The 21,233-nt window shown below is 50.3% G+C and overlaps 11 protein-coding genes across 11 annotated transcripts; 4 read left to right on the forward strand and 7 right to left on the reverse strand.

Moving 5' to 3' along the window:
* Positions 1 to 393: 393 nt before the first annotated feature.
* Positions 394 to 1,628, reverse strand: CC77DRAFT_56126 (endo-1,5-alpha-L-arabinosidase). Its single transcript, XM_018532201.1, has 2 exons — positions 1,229 to 1,628; positions 394 to 1,177 (listed from the first exon to the last, which is right to left on the reverse strand). The coding sequence occupies exons 1-2, from the start codon at positions 1,490 to 1,492 to the stop codon at positions 482 to 484; spliced, it is 960 nt and encodes a 319-aa protein (XP_018391968.1). The 5' UTR covers positions 1,493 to 1,628; the 3' UTR covers positions 394 to 481.
* Positions 1,629 to 3,131: 1,503 nt separating this feature from the next.
* CC77DRAFT_979638 (galactose oxidase) lies at positions 3,132 to 4,193 on the reverse strand (the record flags this gene model as incomplete). Its single annotated transcript, XM_018536032.1, has 1 exon — positions 3,132 to 4,193. One exon carries the CDS (start codon positions 4,191 to 4,193, stop codon positions 3,132 to 3,134), a length of 1,062 nt encoding a protein of 353 aa, XP_018391969.1.
* Positions 4,179 to 5,858, reverse strand: CC77DRAFT_1015831 (alpha/beta-hydrolase). Its single transcript, XM_018524099.1, has one exon. The coding sequence runs from the start codon at positions 5,487 to 5,489 to the stop codon at positions 4,527 to 4,529; it is 963 nt and encodes a 320-aa protein (XP_018391970.1). The 5' UTR covers positions 5,490 to 5,858; the 3' UTR covers positions 4,179 to 4,526.
* A 343-nt stretch (positions 5,859 to 6,201) lies between these two features.
* On the forward strand, positions 6,202 to 8,135 carry CC77DRAFT_1004483 (class I alpha-mannosidase-like protein; the record flags this gene model as incomplete). Its single annotated transcript, XM_018523268.1, has 4 exons — positions 6,202 to 6,884; positions 6,932 to 7,720; positions 7,769 to 8,035; positions 8,099 to 8,135. The coding sequence occupies 4 exons, from the start codon at positions 6,202 to 6,204 to the stop codon at positions 8,133 to 8,135; spliced, it is 1,776 nt and encodes a 591-aa protein (XP_018391971.1).
* Positions 8,136 to 8,286: 151 nt separating this feature from the next.
* Positions 8,287 to 8,762, reverse strand: CC77DRAFT_1069753 (hypothetical protein; the record flags this gene model as incomplete). Its single annotated transcript, XM_018529098.1, has 1 exon — positions 8,287 to 8,762. Exon 1 carries the CDS (start codon positions 8,617 to 8,619, stop codon positions 8,287 to 8,289), a length of 333 nt encoding a protein of 110 aa, XP_018391972.1. The 5' UTR covers positions 8,620 to 8,762.
* A 250-nt stretch (positions 8,763 to 9,012) lies between these two features.
* CC77DRAFT_1004485 (hypothetical protein) lies at positions 9,013 to 9,492 on the forward strand (the record flags this gene model as incomplete). Its single annotated transcript, XM_018523269.1, has 1 exon — positions 9,013 to 9,492. One exon carries the CDS (start codon positions 9,013 to 9,015, stop codon positions 9,490 to 9,492), a length of 480 nt encoding a protein of 159 aa, XP_018391973.1.
* A 515-nt stretch (positions 9,493 to 10,007) lies between these two features.
* On the reverse strand, positions 10,008 to 11,505 carry CC77DRAFT_56195 (hypothetical protein). Its single transcript, XM_018532202.1, has 2 exons — positions 10,969 to 11,505; positions 10,008 to 10,922 (listed from the first exon to the last, which is right to left on the reverse strand). Exons 1-2 carry the CDS (start codon positions 11,381 to 11,383, stop codon positions 10,018 to 10,020), a joined length of 1,320 nt encoding a protein of 439 aa, XP_018391974.1. The 5' UTR covers positions 11,384 to 11,505; the 3' UTR covers positions 10,008 to 10,017.
* A 1,253-nt stretch (positions 11,506 to 12,758) lies between these two features.
* On the forward strand, positions 12,759 to 14,671 carry CC77DRAFT_953474 (FAD/NAD(P)-binding domain-containing protein). The gene is made up of 2 exons (XM_018535432.1): positions 12,759 to 13,226; positions 13,286 to 14,671. Exons 1-2 carry the CDS (start codon positions 13,190 to 13,192, stop codon positions 14,581 to 14,583), a joined length of 1,335 nt encoding a protein of 444 aa, XP_018391975.1. The 5' UTR covers positions 12,759 to 13,189; the 3' UTR covers positions 14,584 to 14,671.
* A 9-nt stretch (positions 14,672 to 14,680) lies between these two features.
* CC77DRAFT_56217 (MFS general substrate transporter) lies at positions 14,681 to 16,579 on the reverse strand. The gene is made up of 2 exons (XM_018532203.1): positions 16,161 to 16,579; positions 14,681 to 16,110 (listed from the first exon to the last, which is right to left on the reverse strand). Exons 1-2 carry the CDS (start codon positions 16,371 to 16,373, stop codon positions 14,779 to 14,781), a joined length of 1,545 nt encoding a protein of 514 aa, XP_018391976.1. The 5' UTR covers positions 16,374 to 16,579; the 3' UTR covers positions 14,681 to 14,778.
* A 428-nt stretch (positions 16,580 to 17,007) lies between these two features.
* On the reverse strand, positions 17,008 to 19,017 carry CC77DRAFT_1037147 (alpha-mannosidase IC; the record flags this gene model as incomplete). The annotated part of the gene is made up of 2 exons (XM_018527044.1): positions 17,008 to 17,292; positions 17,344 to 19,017. The coding sequence occupies 2 exons, from the start codon at positions 19,015 to 19,017 to the stop codon at positions 17,170 to 17,172; spliced, it is 1,797 nt and encodes a 598-aa protein (XP_018391977.1). The 3' UTR covers positions 17,008 to 17,169.
* A 645-nt stretch (positions 19,018 to 19,662) lies between these two features.
* Positions 19,663 to 20,720, forward strand: CC77DRAFT_1004490 (hypothetical protein; the record flags this gene model as incomplete). The annotated part of the gene is made up of 3 exons (XM_018523270.1): positions 19,663 to 19,921; positions 19,987 to 20,208; positions 20,257 to 20,720. The coding sequence occupies 3 exons, from the start codon at positions 19,663 to 19,665 to the stop codon at positions 20,718 to 20,720; spliced, it is 945 nt and encodes a 314-aa protein (XP_018391978.1).
* Between the last annotated feature and the right edge of the window lie 513 nt (positions 20,721 to 21,233).

Genomic DNA, 21,233 nt, shown 5'->3' on the forward strand with positions numbered 1-21,233 from the left:
GCAGTGCTCTGAGAGGTTCCTGCACCTGTTGTGGACGCGTGGCTGTGGCTGCTCGGCTGTGGCTGGGCTGGTGACGCAAACCTTATGCGCTCGACGTGGACCGAAGCGCAGCCCCTTATCTTGAACACCATTTCAGCAACTCCTCGCCGGCCATATCTTCTCGAAGTACCAAGTACATCCGCAGCTACTACTATAGCTCTGTGCAAATTCAATGGGCAGCATCGTTAATACGGTAGTGGTGCTTACCGATATTGAAAATCTTTTTGCTGATTGTACAGGGCAAGGTAGCTCAATAGTCCTATACATCACAAATCACCGAGGTAGGCTGTCAAAGACGGTGGAATCGTTGGCAGATGCATATGTATTCTGTAAGTATGTACAGTGAGAGTATTTGTGAAAATATAGACAAGAAGGTGCCCAAAGTGGACGGAGACGCAGCTTACGCTGGGCTAATAGTCTGTGCCGGACCTGCGACAAACGCTTATACGACAGGCCATCCGCTGGAGAAGTCGATCTTGTTGATACCGAACTTCTTCTGACCATCGCCGTAACCAATGCGGGTGTCGACGTAGTGGTAGTACAGGACAGGTCCCTCCTTGGGGTCGTAGTAGACACCCTGACCACCAGGTCCGTAAACCCAGCCGTGGGACTCCAAGACAGTGGTACCACCACCCTGAAGGCAGTCCTTACCACTCTTGTCCTTGAAGCCACCAGTGGCGCTGGTAGACCTGCAGACCTGGATCTTGTACTCCTGACCCTTAGCAGGCCTGTTGGTATCGAAGCCGCAGCACTTGCCAACGGAGAAGAAGAGGTAGTGGTAGTTGCCGTTCTTAGCAATGAACGGAGCTTCCTGAGCATGCTCGCCGTCAGGCTTGAAGGCAATGTTTGTGACTGTGGAAGAGCTGGTCTTCACGGGTGGGTTGGCCATGTTCTGGCTGAAGAGGTCGTTCCAGAACGAACCGAAGGACATGACGAACTTCGATCCGTCCCAGTAAAGTGCACCATCAATGGCGTTGTAGTTCTTTCCAGCGCTCGATTGGATGCCAGTTGCGCCGAGATCGGTCCAAGTGCTGAGGTCCTTGCTGGTCGCAACACCGATGGCAGAGTTTTGGACACCGAAAGAGGAGACAGTGTAGTAAAGGTAGTATGTGTCACCGACTAGGGTAACGTCAGGAGCCTGAGTTTGGTCAGCTTATCTTCAACTATATAGATATACGCTAGTGCTTACCCAGAGATCGTCCTTGCCAGCCAAGTTGATCTTGGAACCCTTCGGAATCGCGGCACCCTTGTAGGTCCAGGGGCCAGTGATCGAAGGTGCGCTGTGGATAGCAATCTTTCCACCAGTCGAGAAACGGAAGTAGGTGCCATCAGAGCGACGGATCAGGGCTGGATCGTGAGCATTGTTGCAGATACCAGAGCAAGCCATGGGGTCGGCATAGCCGTAGACTGCGGTAACAGCCGAAAGCAACGAAGCAACAATAGAGTAACGCATCCTGGCGATTGGTAGCGAGCGGAAGAGAAAAGGCTTGGAAAGCTTGAATGTGAGTGTTGATGGAAACGAAACAACTGCGGCTGGTAAACAACCTATATATTACCGGTGGTATATATCAACCCTGAGAAACATCCCAATATGGACCATCCCGAAACCTTTGGCATGGACCAGACGTGAACAGACGAAATTGACAGTGCTGGCATAGTCCACTTTCTCAGTGGTGGAAACGTGAATCTCGGTATGTGCATTAAGAAGCCGGTACGGAGAATTTGCTCAGAGCATGCCTAGCAGGCAATCTAGCGTGAGGGGTGCAGATGGTGTTTCACGTCTCAAGGGATAACCGCGATATGTGACTGGTGGATCGTACGGGTGAGGACAGCACGTGTAGGTGCAGGGTGGTGCTAGGGGGCATGCAAGTGCGTCGGAAAGCGGCCGGCTTGGAAATTGTGTAGTTGGTGACAAGCGCCACATCCGTACCTGCCCAGTAATGCTTAAACGCCTGAGGCGATTCCAAGGCTACGGCACGGATACTGAAACGTGCCTAGCCAAAGGCCTGATTCTGTGGCGCGGCATAATAACAAGCAGTCTCGGCAGTGGAATTCTCGCTCTCGCAACTACAAAGAGAAATGGCGAAGGCGCATAAGGCGAATAGAGCATTTCATGGAGGTTGTGGTAGTTGCGAGATTGATGGACTAATGATCCTGGTGGTGACATTGATGGTGGTGAATTCGTTCCGAGGTTCCTCTTTTAGCGTTAAATCAGCCACGCTACCTCTTTTCTGAACTGTCTCCTGCTTCTTGCGGCTACCACGCTCCGCAAAGATCATCGTCGCGCATGTATCCATCGCAAAGCTATAGTTGATCGTCGAACTCTATTGCGACCATGAACGATGGTATTCATTGAATTCCTATCGCCTTCCGGACGGACTGAGATCTGCCGAAGCAAGACCTCCTGCTTACCACCGGCACATCACAAGCGAGCAACCCAGAAATGTCAGACGGTGAAACTAGTATCATATATTTCACCTTAATCTAAACAAGCCTTTGCTTCTATGATATCCGGTTACCCGTTACTTTGACTCCAACACGAGCATCTGTCTCACACATTTCAATACTATATTTGTGGCGTCGGCAGCAGTTCGGCAGAACGCGAACACGTTACCCACGAGTAAGGGAACACCATAGGCACTGCACGTAGCAGCTTTTCCCGCAGACGTTTCCGTTGGCAGCGAATCTTACGCGAAACCCCACTTCTTCTAGGCCCCAGGCTTCTAGATGCCTTCCCCTGGGCTGTCGTGGGCCTTATAACCGGTATTCTGTTTCAGACTTAACCAAAAGCTAGCACCGCTCGATGCTCACTGTGCGCATAGATTCATGATGCACTTGAGTAAAAGAAGGAGTATGTTGACTAGATTCTCGCACGATATAGTGTAGTAAAGCGAGTTGTCTACCCCATACCGACATTCCAACTCTTGCAAGTGATTGAAGCAAGACCGTCGTCGTCTGGAAACCAGCTTGTCGTCTCAGCATTTCCCTCCACTCAAACCATCACAAATGCTGTCCCAAGGACATTCCTGGTTCGAGTCATTTCACGCCGGTCGCAACCGGCTATCGGTTCCTTATCATGCCATCATCCAGGTTTACAACACAAAGGCGTCGAAGTCAGACACTGGCGCACCGCTCTGACTTACGCCACCCCCAGGAATGTAAATTTTGCCGTTCACACTCGCAGCGTAGGTTCCGTGTCTAGGTAGCCTCATTCTCCCAGCTTTCACCCATCGGTCCCAGACAGTGTCGTATGCCTCAACCTGATCAAACACCCCAGTTTTCGACTGTGCATTGCCCTCGCCGCCAAAGACGTATATATTCTTTCCAATTACACCAGCCGCAACACCGCCCCTAAGAGTAGGCATGCGCGCCGCGCTAGCCTTCCAACCGGCTTCGAGATCACAGAGATCAAGAACAAAGACCGTGTCGCGAATGTTCTCCTGTCCGTCATCTCGTCCACCTAGAACATACATCTTTGCGCCTACCACTGCCACACCTGCATGATCTCGGGCTTCTGGTATATACTTTGCAGCCTCAGGGACGGAGAGCCACGTATTCGTGTTAGTATCGAAGATGGAAACAACTGAGACGCTATTCTGAGTGCCGTTCTCGAACAGCTCAAGTTCCGTCATGCCGCCGGCGAGATAGATGTTTGACTGGTAAGTACCGACGGCTGCACTGCCTCTTTCTTCCCCGGCGGGTACACCTGGTATCGTCTTCCATAAATCAGTGACAGGATCGTACACCCAAGAGTCGGGCACTGCGCCCCACACCCTCTTTCCTTCCCCTGCTTCCCCTGTCTCCGCCAGACCGCCCAGGACATATATCTTTCCATCCACCACAGCGGCATTGGCGTGATTTAGTCCTCGTGGCATGTCGGCTTTGGTGGTCCATATATCGTCCGTGATCGAGTAGAACTGCATCAACGAAATAGTGTCTACAGGTGGAAACGAAGTGTTGGACGGGACAACGCCGCCGAGGATTGCGATAGTGGACGGCGGAACGAATACAGTGGTCTGTTCCTGGCGAGGAGAAAGTGGGATAGGGGCAAGTGGTGTCCATGAAGGCGATAGACGAGAAGATGGTGCAGATGATGCGGCGGTGATGAGCAGACCCGCAGCCAACAAGGTAGGGTTGAATATGGAAAAATGCATTGTGATTGTGAAGATTCTCAGATGGTATGCTAGGGAAGCTGTCGCACTTTATGGTTGCTGGAAAGCAGCAAACATACAGTATATATATATGTGTGTATACTGCTATATCACCTTCACACCCAGTGGAAGACCTACATGACTATGTTGGAAACTGGAGACATTCTTGGTGCTGAAGTCTAGAGCCGACCTCAGGTCCGCAAATCCGAGTGACAGAATCGGACATGCGGTGGAACAGCAACGCAGACTGCCTGCGCATTACGCCCTGCACTACCAAGCCTTGGAAAACAACCCTCTACAGCACAATCCGTACCCCGATCTCTCGTTGCGACTCGATTACGCCTCAGCGCTTTGCCGAAATATCTCTTCCGAGTGTTCCTTCCAAATTGTGAAATGCGTCTTGCCTTTCAGGATCTTGAGTTTCCCGCCCCCCAACCGCTCATCAATCCACTGCGCACCTTTCAATGGCGCCTGCGCATCTTGATCGCCATGTATTAGCCACACTCGCTCGTTGTCCACGTCCTTCAAGTCAAAGCCCCAATCTTCCGTAAGTACAGCGCCGTCGTGCATGCACCCACCAGAGCCTTGCTTGAAGGCCTCAAGTAGTGATGCAACAACATCATCGAGATTAGTTTCTCCTTTTTCGTCACGAAACTGCTCTTTCTCTTCTTCAGTCTTAGCCTGGTCTTCGAGGACGCGCTTAAGACGAGAAGGGTCCCTAGTAAGATAGGGGCGAATGAGGACGTGTGGCAGAAAGACGTGGAGGGCTCCCTGGCGTAGCAGCCATAGCGTTATGTCTCTGGCGTGCCATGGGAGATATGGTGCAAAGTCTACGAGCGCCTCGATAGGTCCAATGCCGCATACGACAGTTGTCGCTCGGAGTCTCTCTTTGGGGATGAAGCGTGCGCAAGCCAAAGCATATGGTCCGCCTCCGCTAGCACCTAACACACTGAATCGATCAATGTTGAGGTAGTCGGCGAGGCTCACGACATCGCTTGGCCAGTCAATGAGGCGACGGTCAGCGAGAGTCGAATCTCCACAGCCTGGTCGATCGATAGTAATGAGACGTGCGCCGATGTCTCTGCAGAGCTTGTCCCAACTTCTTCCGACCAGTCGGCAGCCTGGAAGACCATGGAAGAGGAAGATGATTGGGTGGGAGGGGTCCGTAGAGCCATAGGTTGCAAAGCCAAGAGTGCGTCCGTCAGGTAGGCTGAGCACTTGGCATTCGTTGGGTCGGAGTTGAAGCTTCGCAGGGTTCGGAGGCGACGAAGGAGCGCGATCTCCGAAGAGGCTGAACATTGTGTCAAGATATGATGTAGTGTCTTTCGTCAGCACGAGTTTGGTTTTAAGACTTGGTATACAGTGATGAGAATACAAGAGCTAAGAGCTTCACGTTCACAGTTCATATAACTTCAAGCAACGTTAAATTCCCGGCTTCTTGCTGACATGTCGGAATGCAACGTGATCCTACATACCGTGAACGGAATGCCGTTCTGCGATGCACCAATGACATTGGTGGCTGAGGGCCTTACAGTCTGACGCTGCTCGTGAGCTCTTTGGAAAGCTGCTGCCTACCACAGATCATGTGATGCGCATGCAATTGGCCAATTAAGCGACGGCCTGTTTATGGAGTCTGTTGTATCTTCCTCATCGTGTCCACAGCTTGTAACATACGGACATTAATCGTGATGGTGAAGGGGTCGACGACTGCGATGCGACATTAGCCCCTGTTAGGTCAGGGTCGGAGGGTCGGAAGTCGGCAGTTGAGCCTATCTTTAGCACATGCCTCACCATGGGGCTTCTTCTTCCATCCCACCATTAACAATTACGTCCTGTGTGTTGTATCTTTTCTCATTCTTTCTGCTTATTGTAGTTCCGATACATTTCCTTCTGATCCGATCACTCTTTTGCATTTTCGAATGCTAGGCCTGTGTACTGCGACGCAGCAGTCGCGTTTCTTCCCTTTTAGTTGCTAGACGCATGAGATACCCTCAATAGACATTTTGGCATTATGAGCCCCATTATCCGACGCATTGCTGTGCTATTCGTATTCGCGACCTTCGTTATACTCGCTTTCCGCCAACTCAGCACCCGAAACGAGCTTCCCTCGCCGACTTTCACGTCATCGAATCGAATCGATCATGCTGTAGCATGGAAGCGCGTACCGATACGAAACCCAGTTTCTTCGCTGGCCCCTCTACCCACTGGCACGCCGGTTACCATCCCACGGATACAGCATGAGTTCGGAATTGAGACCGAGCATAAGAAGGCGGAACGGTTGCATAGACAAGCAGCTGTGAAGAAGGCATTCCTGCATAGTTGGGAAGGATACAAAACACACGCATGGCTGCAAGACGAAGTGGCTCCGGTAACAGGAGGCTTCAAGAATGGCTTTGGACAGCGTGGAGCAACACTGGTAGACGCGCTCGACACGTTGGCGATCATGGGGTTGGAAGAAGAGTTCGACAAGGCTGTACATGCTATCAAGAAGATTGATTTCACCACTGCAGGCGTCGCGCGTCTAAATATCTTCGAAACTACTATTCGCTACCTCGGCGGTCTGCTGAGCGCATACGATCTGAGCAATGCGAAACACCATACACTACTACACAAGGCGACTGAGTTGGGAGACATGCTATATGCTGCATTTGATACACCCAACAGGATGCCAATCACGCGATGGGACTGGGAGAAGTAAGATTGTGCCACGCCGGCGACCCGTACATACTGACATAAATCAGCGCTGCCTTGAACGGCCACCAAGAAGCCGATGCGCAAGCACTTAGCGCAGAGATTGGATCTCTGACGCTCGAGTTCACTCGCCTTTCGCAACTAACCGGCGACCTGAAATACTATGATGCGATAGCGAGGGTCACCAATATGCTTGAGAAACATCAGAATCGAACCAAGCTGCCCGGCCTGTTCCCGGTACTCGTCAGCCCGGGTCCGGAAGTATACAATGTTGATGGAACATTCACAATGGGTGGGATGACAGATTCGCTATACGAATACTTGCCGAAACAGCATCTACTGCTGGGGGGACTGACGGATCAATACCGGAAGCTATATGAGAACGCCATCGAGCCAGCAAAGAAACACTTGTTCTTCAGGCCCAGAGTACCGCAGGGTCAAGATATCCTCGTCTCTGGCGATGCCCGTATCAGTTCTTTTGGCTCTGTCAAGTTGGAACCGAATGGCCAACATCTTGCTTGCTTCACGGGTGGCATGGTTGCTCTAGGTGCCAAAATCTTCAACCGAACCGACGAGCTAGATATCGCTCGTAAGCTGGTAGATGGTTGCACTTGGGCTTATGAAGCGATGCCTACTGGTATCATGCCAGAGACTTTCAGGATGATGCCCTGCTTTGGCGAAGAAGACTGCGCGTGGGATGTGGAGAAGTGGCACGCTTCTGTCAAGTACTCGTATTCTAGTAACATCCACGCTGAACACTATGACGTTCAAGACGTCATCAAAGAGATAGGGCTCCAGCCTGGTTTCTCTAAGATCGGAGACCCTCGATTCCTGCTACGGTAAGAACGCAAACCACCTCATACGTACACCGCTAACAGCAGTTACAGCCCTGAAGCCATCGAATCTGTCTTCGTCCTCTATCGCATTACCGGCGACACCACCCTCCAAGATACTGCCTGGCGCATGTTTGAGTCCATCAACAATGCTACCATGGCCGAGTTTGCGCATTCCGCCATCGCAGACGTGACGATACCGAAAGACCAAGAGACACTTAAGCTAGATGAATGTGAAAGCTTTTGGATGGCTGAAACACTCAAGTACTTCTATCTGATCTTCAGTGAACCAGATCTTGTCAGCTTGGACAAATATGTGTTGTGAGTTTAACCTTTCTCGTGTTGAAGACTACGTTTTTAGAAGTGATACTAATGATTGCACAGCAACACTGAAGCACATCCATTGCGCCGGCCGCATTAGATAAGAAAATCACACATCATTAACATATGTATCAATATATAACAAGTCAAGATTTCATATTATCTGTGTGCTACGTGATGCGATCATGTACTCAAGGCTGCATATCCCGCATTGCCATTTTCCCCTACAAACTGGCGGCTTTGTGCGCAGTTCAGATCCCTACATATCGATGTCCCATATAGAGAATCGATAGATCGTATTCTACTGTGGTAGTGCCGAAGGGAAGATAGCGGAACGGGCATGTCATGTCCTTGGAATCAGTGGTAGCAGTGCTGACTTCCTCCAACTTGTCGACAAAACCAGCTGCATTGGGAGCGTGCGAGCTCGTTCTTGACAGTTTCCTTCGAAAGTGTTTGTCGTACAGCGGCGCTATCAGAGAACAGGCGAGTTCCTCATATTGCATCGAAGTGGAACTGCCGAAGGATGAAGATTGTAGATCGTTGTCGTGAGGCGAATACATCTTATTGTTCATAGTCGATGGCATGTTGGTATGTCAATTCAAGTTGGGCGAAGGTGGGCGGTTGACCAGGTGAGACAGTCTATACAGTCAACAGAGAAAGGTAGTTGTGTTGGTATACAGTTGCCTGCAGTGGAGCAAGGTGTTTAGAAAATACAGCTTACAGCGATACAATACAGCGCAATTCGACAGCGTTGTGCCAGCGTCTTGTCTCTCACTCTCACTTTAAACATTAAAGTCAAACACTCCAAGGTATTGCTTTAGTTCAATTGAGGAGCTCAGTCCCGCGCAGATCACGTAGCCTGTTGCGGTCATGCGCAGTTGGTCATCAGGTAAAGTAGCAACCCAGCATCTTATATGTACTCACGGATCTTCTTTAGAGAATGTACCTACGTACTCTCTCACCTCTAACACACGAACATGGCCACAGTTCCTGTCTACATTGTCGTGCGCAGTTCCAGAATGAATTCCAGAACTCCACTTATCCGCGTTCGGTCTCGACGATTTCAGAACCCGGATGATTATCCATTCTTTGAAAACACAAGCATCGTGTGGCATATGGTGATGAACCCTGTATACGCTGCACAAGAAAATGTGCAGGTGGCTATACTCACCGCTGAGGTGGATCGAGATTCCCAGACGACTGTCAGGATCGCAGAGAAACCAAAATTGGATATGGCAGAAGCCAAGCGGGATCTGCGAAGGCTCATGATATTGGAAATGGGAGTTCTGATGGAGGCTGGCGATATGCGTCTGAACTTTATACCTGGCACAGGCGTAGCAGACGGGAATGGTGATATGGTGGTATTTGATCATCCATTGGGGTTACAACATGAGTGGATCTGGTATACTATCAGAACTGTGCATGCGCACACTGATTGGAAAGTTGGAAGTTCATAGAAGCGGAAAAGTTAATAAGCAACAGCCGAAAGACCATCACACATTCATTCACTTACCGATATACGCGGTGACATCGTATAACTGACTCACTCACAAGCAAACTCGTAGCCCACAAAGCTAGGACGCTCTACACGAACTTACGATCACCAAGACACGCAGCAGGGCGCACACAGAAACCCACGACTGATCAAGGTGAACCAAGAAACAAATTCACGCTGACAGCTGGTATTTCTGATGTACTAGGTGATGGTTTTTAGATTGTCTACTACATGCGTACAGAATACAGCCCCAGTGGAAGTTTTTGACGTAGGAGGAAGGTCATAGAGATGGAGAAGCCTCGGATAATCCAAGAGTTTGTATCGTTTCAAGCGGAGGATGCCGGTGATGTGGGAATGCGGCATGACACATGTAGCTGTTTATGTTCTTTCCTATTCAGTATAGAAGTTTTCACAACCGAGGTGTACGGTGCAGGCTCTCTCTGCCCTATTCTTAACACGTCGGTTTGATCTTTTCGCTACCTGTGACCTACTCTAGTTTCCCATTTCCTTCCCTGATGGCCTGCCCGTAGTCTCCTGCATTCGGTGTCCTTACGATAGTATGCGTATGGTATTTCGCTGGCTCCTTGTTTGTTAGGAATACACCGGAGTGATGGTCAAACTCGACCAAGATGACCGGGCTCTGGATACGGAAGTAAAACGCGTCGTCTTCACCGAAGCCTCCAATCCAGCAGAAGTATGTTTCGTTGATGTGTTGCTTGATCTGTTCGAGCTTGAGCTGGCGCGCCTTGGTTGGATGATACAACAAGAACTCCTGACATATGGATAGTATAAGTTCTTGTTGGGAGGAGTCGAAGGACGAGACCAAAACGCCTTCATAAGGCACGATACGATTGTCGCGGAAGGCGCCACATCTGTGCCGCTGGTCGTCCGGACCCCAAGTATCGGTAATGAGCTCATCGCGTTTAGTTTCGTCATTGTTGGAATTGCCGTAAACTTGCTTCATGCCTTCGTCTCTCATTTTCTTAAAGATTTGTGCTTTTTGCTGTTGTTCATGGCTGAGACTCTGCATGAGTTTCCAGCCTAGGCTTCCTTCTTTGTGCAAGATCTTGGTGCCTTTCCATTCTCCTTCGTCGATGATATTCGGTTCTGCACCGGTAAATGAGGGGCTCATAATGACCTGGGTTCCTTTGTAGAAACATGAAATGTCAAGATGATGGCCGTAGAGAAGCCAACCCCAAGGCGATGTAGCGGAGGAGGAGGGTGTGCCGAACAGCAGAAAGTTGTAAGAGTACTTGTTCAAGATGTTGGGTAGCTTGCAGACTTCGCCCAGGAAATGATTTACACGCATGGCCGCAAGAGCCTTTTGGTAGCCTTCTGGTGAAAGAGATGCTTCTACCACCGCCAGGATTGACTGTGCAGTGCTTTCGGGAACTAGAAAGTCAACATATAACCAAGCACTTAGGCGTTGTGTGCGTACCTTCTTCCAACCTCAGCCCAAATGGTCTTAGAAGGAACTCTGGGTTACTCCATGCTCTCCACTCTCTCGCATTAATTGGATATGAGACCTTCTTCTTCTGCTCACCGTCCAGACCGGCGAGTAGTTCTTCGGCCTTCTTAACCGCACCATCCACATCCGCGCCTTCGTCTTGTGCCTTGAAGAGACCTTCCCTTACTTTTCCGTCATTTGTGATACCTTTGTATGGCTCTTCCAGTAGCTTTTCCCAGACCTTTGTCAGATCGTACAGCCATGGTGGAGCACGGTTGTCTTGCATATCTTGAACATACTCGTAGATGTTCTGTTTTGCCGCTGTTGTGAAACGCGGACTGCTAAGGTCCGGTAGATGGGCGCGGAAGCCAGCTGATGCTTGGTCAAATGAATTTCGTCTTGCCATGGTTGAGTGTTGTTATGTGTCAATTCGTGTACGACCCTGTTCTTCTGACGTTCTTTGCGAGGGAACGCTGGTGTAAAGGGTAGAAGCTTTTTCCGTGAAGCTATAATCCTGATGACAGCGACGATGCTTACTATCTTCAGGTGCTTGATCTGACGCCGAAGGTCACGTTATGCCCGCGTCGGTCTTTCTCTCGCTTTCTGAAGTTGGAAGCCAGCTCCGGGTGAACGCTCTTCCTCCACGCGAACTTAGTAACACGTAATGATGAGTGGTTGTTCTGATGGCCGGATCCAGGATCCAATGAGCATGCAGCTATTCTCAGTGCAACGGCTGATGAACTCACAACCACCCTCGTGAGATCTGTGGAGAGTGGGAAATTCTCTGTCTCCCCTTGAGATATTCGGGAAGTCACCCCACATTGGAAGATAGGCGCTAGCGCGGGGTATGGCAGCCCCTCATCACGTATCCACGGGACTGAAATCGGCTTCCGGCTCGATATACATAGAGCTCTCTATGTGTCGCGCTCCCGATCTGTTGTGTACGAGCTAACTAGGCTGGCGTAGCTTGTAACCAGAACGCGAAACATGCAACATTTCCAGCCACCTTTTGCTAGAGTATCGTATGCACCATAACCTCGCTTCTTATATGTCGGACGCTATGAAGCAGTTATCTTTGATGAACGTCACCACCGCTTCAGAGAGAGCGCCAGTACTCATCGGATGTTTGACCGGCAAACCCAAATGTCGATATGAAGTCGATCGTGTCGCCAAATGTTCAAGTGGGTGCTTTGAGTGTCTGCCGTTAAGTTTGGCGCTTGATTATGCTTTGTAGCAATTGCAGCGGTAATGCCAATCGCACGTTAGCAACAACTTAATGCACCGAAAAGGAATGCATCTGTGGCTGCGTATCCGGAGTATCCGAATCTAAAATGAGCAACTCTCATCATCGATGTGGGCTTCCGAAGAAGCAGCGAAGATACGCAGCAGAGCATAGCGGAGGAAGAGCAATCTAGCATCAGAATGCATGCGCTTCCCATGGGTCTCCAAGTGGAGGGTGGTTCTAATGCGGCGGTGAAGCATTCATCGGGCGTAGTCGCAGTCCTGCTTGATACCTACTGTCAGGTAGTATGTGATGACCCGTCCATCGACGCTTTGGCATCCGTCATCACGTTAAATGCTACGAAAGACAAACACAGCATTATCTTGAGCCTCACTCGCAGATCGTGCAATCACGACCAATGCGATGGTAACATGCAGGGTCGGCACACCCGCACTCCGTGACTCCGCATATGCCGAACATCGCTCGTCCATGACGGCGGTGGGGCCAGGAAGCTGGGTGAAGATGCGCTAACCTTCGAAACGTTGCCCCGCCACTGTGGGGTGTTAGCTGGCCACAGCGACTCCATCTCAAGTGTAATCGGGCCTTAAGGATTCTCCGATATATGTTCACGACGGCGTCCATGCTTAGTGGATACGATTGAGCTTCGGCCGTTGCGACATTTATTGACGTATTTGCTTTCTTGAAAGACGTTGGGGATTCGTAGACTTCCGGTTAATACCTCTTCCGGTGGCTGAACATTACGCGCGGGAAAGAGCTCGGAAGTAGTGGAGAACCTGGAGTAAGGTTGAGTGCGCAGAAATATAGAAGCAGCTGAAGAGTGTCTTAAGAGCTCTTGCCAGATTCTCTATTTCTCGGAGGATATCCATCCAGCAACAGACTACGATCACATTCTATCAACAGCTTCCGATCCTATACCACATCGTTGGCACTATCCAAGAAGTGAAAGGAGGCACAAGCACAACGTCCAGAATGGCGGAAAACACAAGGATAGCCATTGTTGGAGCAGGTACGATATCTTCGACGTCTCATTTCTATACAATTTGATAGCATCTAACAACATACTAGGCATGGGTGGTCTTGCAGCAGCACTCTCACTTGCGAAAGCAGGCCACAAGAACATCACAATATATGAGAATGCAACAAACATGGGGTTTGTGGGCGCTGGTATCCAACTTGCACCCAATATGGCTCGTATCCTGGACAAGTTAGGTTGCTGGGGACCAATCCGCGACGAGGCAGTCCAATGCGCAAACACATCCATCCGGGAAGGCACAACAGACAAAGAGCTAGGGTACGTAGATCTGGGATACGTCCGGGAAAAGTACGGATATCCACACATGGTTGGTCATCGAGCTAGTTTGGCGAACGGTTTGTACGAGGGTTGCAAAAAAGAGAGTGGTATCACGTTCAGATTGGGTTGCAACATATCCAACGTGCGTTTTGGCGCAAGACCAAAGTTCACTATTTCGCCATCCTCAGGTCAAGGGGAATCAACAGAAGCCGAATGCGATGTTCTTCTCGGCGCTGATGGTGTAAAAAGCTCTACACGCGTCGCTATGCTCAAGGAACTTGGTCACACCGGCGCTGCTCGCGATTCGGGTCAGGCTGCCTATCGAATCATGTTGAACCGCGACCAAATGGAGAATGACCCCGAGTTACTCAAGTTGATCGAATCCGATACCGTGACACGCTGGATCGGTGAGAGGAAGCATATCATCGCTTACCCGATCCACAATAAGCAAATATACAACATCTCCACCGCACAGCCCGATATCAGCTTTGCCGGCGCACCGGACGCTCAATATACAACCAAGGGCAGCAAGAAGGCCATGTTGGAAGTTTACAGCGATTTCTGTCCCATGATACATCGCATGTTGAATCTAGTGCCAGAAGGTGAAGTCGTCGAGTGGAAGCTAAGGGTCCATGACCCATTGATCACCTGGGTGCATGGTACAGCCGCGTTGGTTGGTGATGCTTGCCATCCTACGCTTCCGCACATGGCACAAGGTGCTGCTCAGGCGATCGAAGACGGTGCTGTACTGGGTGTTGTGCTGTCTCCTAAGCGGATCGCCGACGGGAAGCCACAGACCATCGAGCACGCACTGCGACTATATGAGAAGCTGAGGAAACCAAGGGCGGAGGCACTCGTCGAGCTTGCAGCGGAAAACGGAAGAGAAATGCACCTCGGAGCGGGTAAGGCCAAAGAGGAACGTGACAAGATCTTCGCAGCGATGAAGGCAGGTTCAGGGAAGGTGCCGGACAGGTGGGCTGATGCGGATATACAAGCGCGGGTGTATGGCGTCGATGTCGTAGCAGAGGCGGAAGAGCTGTGCCAGAAGGAAGGACTGGAAGCGAAGTTATGAGCTAGTCATCACGGATTCGTATTTTAGCGCAATGGTTCCGGTTTTTGCATGCAAGAACCAGAAGCATTACAGAACTACCAGTTTCAACAAGCATTTTCTTGGCAAGATGCCTATGGTGTCATTGATGTGACGATACACTACTCAGACGTACGGAAATTCTGTGGAATCGACACGAGGGAAAGCCTTGTGCTGATTCTACATTCTCTCCGACATGTGGCCCCTCATAGTATAGCCCTTCCAATGCGTGAACATGACCGGGATAAGACTAACGCCCACAAGCAATGCCGCAACAATGCCAGCACTGTTCGCAATTCCCACATTCTCAAACATGGGAGGGAACCAGAACGGACCGAGAAAGCCCCAAATTTGCCTCACAAAAGTAACGAACACGCCAATGCTACCAGCTTCTTCAGGATAGCAATCTACAGCGTATGTGATCAGAACTGTGGTAACAATCTGGTTGCCTGCTGCACCTATACCGGCACCAACAATGGGGGTTACGTTCCAGTGTAGGTCGGGGGCTTGCTCGATGCGCACGAGGAACACGACCACACCGCAAATGGTGAGAAGAATACCAAAGTAACTCAGCCAAAGGCGGAACTCTGGAGCAGGTCGGAGGGGAGCCATCTTCTTTGCACGCCATCGCATCCAGAGGTCACTAGAGTGTCCGCCGATTTGCTCCCCGATAACAGTGCCGACGATGACGCCGAGGAACTGTAAGCCGATTTGTTGGGCGTTGAAGTGGAACTTCTCCCCGAAGAGTTGCGGAATTTCAACCGTTGCGAGAACAGACGCGAAGAGGAATACCATTGCGTATGCGCAAGCGGGAATGACTACACATGGGTACTTGAACAGTCGAAGGGGTGAGATAAACTCTGAGAGGGTGATAGGTGTAGGGTCGATACGACGGAACTTCAAGTACATCTCCTTGTAGGCTGCGAAACCTGATTGTGCATGTTGCACGTCGCCGTGTCGGATGAAACGCGTCTCTGGTCCGAAAAGGGTGTACAGAATGACTTGGACACCATTCACGATCGCAAGGATCCAGTAGATCCAGCGGTAGCCGACATTGTATGTAACAAAGCCGAAGATGAGTGGCGCCAGAGGGATACCAAGGGTAATCATGACCGTCCAGATACCCATGAACTTCGCTCTCTCCCTCTTGAAGAACGTTTCAACCACCACGGCACTGCCAATTGCATTCGGGGGTGAGATGAAGAAGCTCTGGAAAGCTCGGCAAGTTGCCATGGCAGCGTACGTTTGGCTCTTCGCGCAGCCAACATTGAAGACTAAGCTGCCGATCAAGGATATAATGAAGATAGGTCGGCGTCCGTATCGTGTAGAGAGTGGCCGCCAGAACAGCGGAGCGCCTCCAAGGATGGCAATTTGCAAAGAGGTAAGATACGATGCTCTTTGGAGGCTAACACCCAGGTCTTCGGAGATATCCTCGTAGGCTGGAATAATTGCTGCAGCAGGAAATGCGCACATCATGGCGTGAAAGGCAACAAAGAAGAGGTTCATCACTTTCTGTGTCCTTCGTTAGTAGCCGTCCAATTGATGTGTTCGTAGTGACTTGCCTTCCACTGGGGCCAGTTGTATGGATCGGCCGTACCCATAGTGGGTATAGGATCGAGCTCAAGTGTGCCATGTCTTTCCAAGAGATACTGCCGATGCTCCTCTGAGAGATGCGTTGCTTCATCTTTGTCGAGATAGGTACCGTGAGTAGGTAGACGCTCTATATCTTCACTACGAACCGGCTCGCTTGCGACGATCTCTTTGTCGTTCTCCATGACTGATGGGTGGTTCTCAGTGTCTAGGCCCTATGGGTGGACCGTGGGGAGGTGTAGTACAAGGGAGAAAGGCCAGCAGTCTCGAACACACTTGTTTAGGTGGCAACCCCATATTATGTACCCGTTCTCCCCATACCGATTAAACTGCGGAAGAAGACTTTCGCGGGGACCCCCAGTGGAGACCCCAGATGTAGGATTATTGGCTGGTCGCTAGCCCTCGGGTTTCAGACAAGGGTTGTTAGCCGTCGTCGTCACGTTTTTGTCGCTATCTTTCGTCATCCTACTAATCGAGAAGCGGAATTGGAACTCGGCAGCGACACACCGAGGCTTATCATGTTCGTTGAGTACCGACGAACTGGCGTAGTCGCGCTATAAATGAGGAGTAGAAGTCAACGGAAAGGCAAGTCGGCACCTAGCACGGAATTATAGGTCGCAATACTCGAGTTTGTGATTTTTCAGCAAGCCTGACGCTATGAAGTGAACGTACGCGTCTCCTGTGCGTGTCGAAGGTCAAGGCTCGAAGCAACGCCATCCGCGCTCAAGCTTCAGGGAAAAGCTTGGTCGCGGCGCATCTTCCCGCTCCCGGATCCGGTCAACCCCGGCCAACATGTCTCACAGCCACCACAGTTCTTCACGGCACGTCGATAACGCTGCACAAACGGGATACATTCCAGGATTGATATCTTTATCCTTGTCATGATGTACATCGCGCAGTCGCGTACCGTCGTGTGTAACCCAGTCTTTTATATCCCAACGAACATCTTGAACTTCCCTTGAGCCTCGCGCCATCGCGTCATCATCGGTAAGGTATCCGGAACGGATGCGCCTCAGTATTGAACACGAAGTCGTCCAAGCTAATCTCGTCGTGATCACTAAAGATAAGATAGAAGTATTTCAGAGTTTCAGCAAGCCAGAAGCTCTGCGGAGATGTCAGTGCTTGTCTCACGCGCGTTAGGTATTCGAGACTTACCTCCATGCTGTCACTCTTCTCTGGTGGAGTCTTCATGATGTCCTGGAGTGCGGCACTACCGAACTCAGTTTTGGTGTTTGCTTCGATGGCCCTGAACATATCCCACGCGATGTCCTGATACTTGGTCTCTCCAGTTAGCCGAAACATGTAGAAGACCGACTCGATTGCTTCCGGTCGAAGGATATAACGACCGTCATGCACGGCACTGAACGGAGCAGCGCCCGGTATGTAATCGCATTCCGACTGCGATGGGCAAGGCGTCATGGAGAAGACCTCAGGCATGATTCCGTTTGGCGCTTTCATGTACGTCCACACACAGCCATCAGAGATCTTTCGGCCCACGTTGAAATGAGTTTGATTGTCGAAGAGCCGCCCTCCAAGCGCCAGCATACCTCCCGCGTAACATACCAGATGCTGCCCAGTGTCATCTCTCTGCCCGTCAGGACCATCGTGTTTAGCAGTAGCGATCAGAATATCGGCTTTGTCTTCCACCATTGGCCGAAACATGGTGTACGTGATCGCGGTGTCCATCGCGTATTCGTACATTCTGCGATACTGGTCAGCTGGATCGAATCCGTTGAGCAATTGATGCATCTTTGGCAGATACTCAAATGCTGAATCGGCCATGGCACCCAGCCCAAAGAAAACATCAAAGGTTAAGTTTGGCGTCCTCATATCCACGCTGATCGGCCACATGCCAGGAAGTTTGGTGGATCCTTGTTGCTCGTCCAGGACGTTCGTAACTCTGGAGATGGCGTCGAAATATCTCATATCCCCTGTAATCTGAGAGAGACGAGTGAACTCTACGCTAGCAGATGCTGCTTCAGCTATGAGCACTGATAGTGCTGGCAGTTGCTCTTCTCCATCCGCTGCTTTCCTTGGTTTCCATCTCGAGACAGGCATACGATTCGATGTATCGAATGTCGCATATGCCATATCCGCCACTTCGAGTGCTTTGTTCAGAAGGCGGGCGTCATGACAACCGGACACGTCGTAGGCGCCTATGAAGCCTCCAAGATAGCGTATGATGATCTCAAACATGTTGATCTCGCTTTCGCGATCATCACTTGGTTTGAAATCAATCTGGAGCGCTGCTTCGACAGCTTCTGCAAACTCATCTTTCATGTCGAGAATCCATAACGTATCCAATGAGTCAACCAAGGTGGCTCCCCAGCCACCGAATTGAGTGGTTCGAGGTTGACCCGAGATAGGTGCAAGCTCATCTCTCATCCATGCACGCTCCTTGTAAGATCTCCAACTCCTCTGGAAAGTCTGTTTGACAGCCTCTCGGCGAAAGGCAATCTTGTTCGCGTCCAATGCCGCTGGATTGGGAGGTCGTTGAACAGCTTCTCTAAGCGAAGGCTTTTGCGACGATAGTTGCACATAGTGGTCGACCGGGTGGTGACTCGGAATCGCTCTCCAATCAAAGCGAGCGCCAGTATTTGGAGTCACAACTGGGTTAGGCGGTATCGCTGGGCACGCATGCGAGCTTTGAGAATTCCCAGTTGGAATTTGTTGTGGCTTCGGCGGCGAAGGGGGTGCTTGATCGTGGTGTCCTAGTGGAAGAATGGATGTTCTCGAAGGTGTAAGCTGAGCTGAAAAAGAGGATATTGTTACAAGGAAAAGAATGGTAGCGATGACGGCCAGACTCCATTTCCATCTTCTGAAAAACATGGTTGAGTCCCTAAGATTCCGGCAGGGGAACACGACGGAGGCGCTCAGGGAGACGAGGAGACGAGTTGAGCGGAAATTTCACACGCGCACTGCCGCAGCAACTTACAGCTTGCCATCCTGTTATAGCGCTTGGATCGTTTCACATTAAGACGAAGAAGGCTTTCGCAACTGTGCCGCAAATTATTCTGGGGGCTAATTTCCCACCTTCCCATCTCAACCACGTTGAAGACCGTCAACGCTCTAGATGAGTGAACTATTAGTCCTCAACAACGATACCAACAGATTGACTTCATAGTATCACAGACTGGAGTATCGTTCCCTGGTTTGAGCTTTCAGAGTGCCACACACAGCGCGTAACTGGCGTGTTTTGACCACTGCAAAGTTGCGGCGTTGTCTATTTCGCGTCGTGCTCATTGGTCGAGGCGTCTCTATCACAATACCCCAGCCATGTATACTCCTTGCAACTCCGATCCTTCGGCATTCTCTCATGTGCATTATCAACCCCTGATGCAAATGCACGGTCTCTTCTTGCTGGCGCTCAGGTACAACGCTTCTGAATGATCACCGCAGCACTAAAGATAAGCTTCTTTGCATGCTTCTTACATAACAAACGAGATATCTCAAGTGCTCGTACACTCTACAAAAATGGTTCGCTGTTTGTCTCTAGTCTTTTGGTCTACTATCATAGCCTCTATTGCATGGTGTCAAACCGTACAGGACAGCTGGACTGCTCCCGCGACTCCTGATGGATCTACAAGTTTGCAAAGCGGTGCTCCATTCACCATTCGTTGGAAATCAGAACTGCAAGAAGCTTTCAGTATGTACTGTACTTCATGCGACGTCAAGAAGCTCGATCTCTGGGTTACGAGTTTTGAAGATGCTAGATACAACTTCAAGATCGCTGGTAAGCGACACCTCTCAGTCATAAGAGCTATCATGATGTAGCGACTGGTTTGACATTTGATATAGGTAGCGTCGACATCACCACTGACTCATCATACCAGTGGGACGTAAACATACCATTTGCAGCACTCGTAGCAAATGATTATTGGGTATTGCGCTTCACACCTGCTGGCGCACCAGTTGGGCCGGACGACCCGTATCCAGAGCAGATTTCGTCTTCAGGATTCTACATCAACGGCCCTCCGCAACCATCTACTATTATCAATACAGTCACAGCCCAGCTGAGCAGTAAGTCCCTCATGTGCTAAAGCAAGTCTGGTCTAAAGTGAAGCACAGGCTCTTCAGGGTCCGCATCAGCATCATCGACCGTTCCGAGCAACGCAATGGCAAGCGCGACCTCATCCGCAACAGCGACCAATACACCCTTACCTCAAGATTCGAATTCTTGGAACAAAACCTGGATCGCTGGCGCAGTGCTAGGGCCGATTGTTGGCTTAGCACTACTTGCAGTGCTATTGTGGTTTCTATCAAAAAGGAGACAGATGAATGACAGAATGCGATATACTGGAGCCGATTCAGGACAAGACGAACATCCTTTCCAGCCTACAAATCTCACATATCAAGACGGAAAATCCGAGCACACCCAGACGAATGCGTACCCTCTACAGGTCTTTGAAATGGCTGATGATTGGCACCACCAAACGGAAAGCTGCGGTCAAAGCCCTGCAGAGATGCCAGGTAATACTTCTGAGTACGGGCCTTCAGAGCTCTATTCAGGAAATCATACGTCGAAGCCGTAGCTTCACCTTTACTCTTGTTCTTCCTTTCATGTATGGTAAAGCGCATCTTGATAGCCTGTCACGCTCCAGATGAGCGAAACATAATGGGGGATAGATCGTTCATCGTTCACAACTTTTGTTGGCTATGATCTGTGAATGCCATAGCAACTACGCTAAGCAACGTAAGCAATCAACTCAAACTACGCCACGCTTCCAGAACTCTAAACTATGTCCGTATATAAGCGGTGTAATATGAGTAACCAGCACACATACACTCAAGATCCAAACTCCCCAAAGCTCGTAGCGCTTTGAAGTTCTTGTGCGACGACTGCACAAATCAGACATACTTCTCTCAACCGCACCACCGTTTCTTCAGAATCAACGCGACCCAGGTACCCAGCCCCCTCAAACCTTGAGGAAAGTTGCATGCGTATGATGGGAAACTTTACAAGCAGTACAGCTTCAGATACCGCGTATAGCTGGCGCTGTCATCACTGCATGTCATCTTCATCTTATGTGAAACCATCTGCTGAC

The sequence above is a fragment of the Alternaria alternata genome (genome assembly GCF_001642055.1).
Source record: "Alternaria alternata strain SRC1lrK2f unplaced genomic scaffold CC77scaffold_1, whole genome shotgun sequence".
In the NCBI taxonomy this organism is placed as follows: Eukaryota; Fungi; Ascomycota; class Dothideomycetes; order Pleosporales; family Pleosporaceae; genus Alternaria; species Alternaria alternata.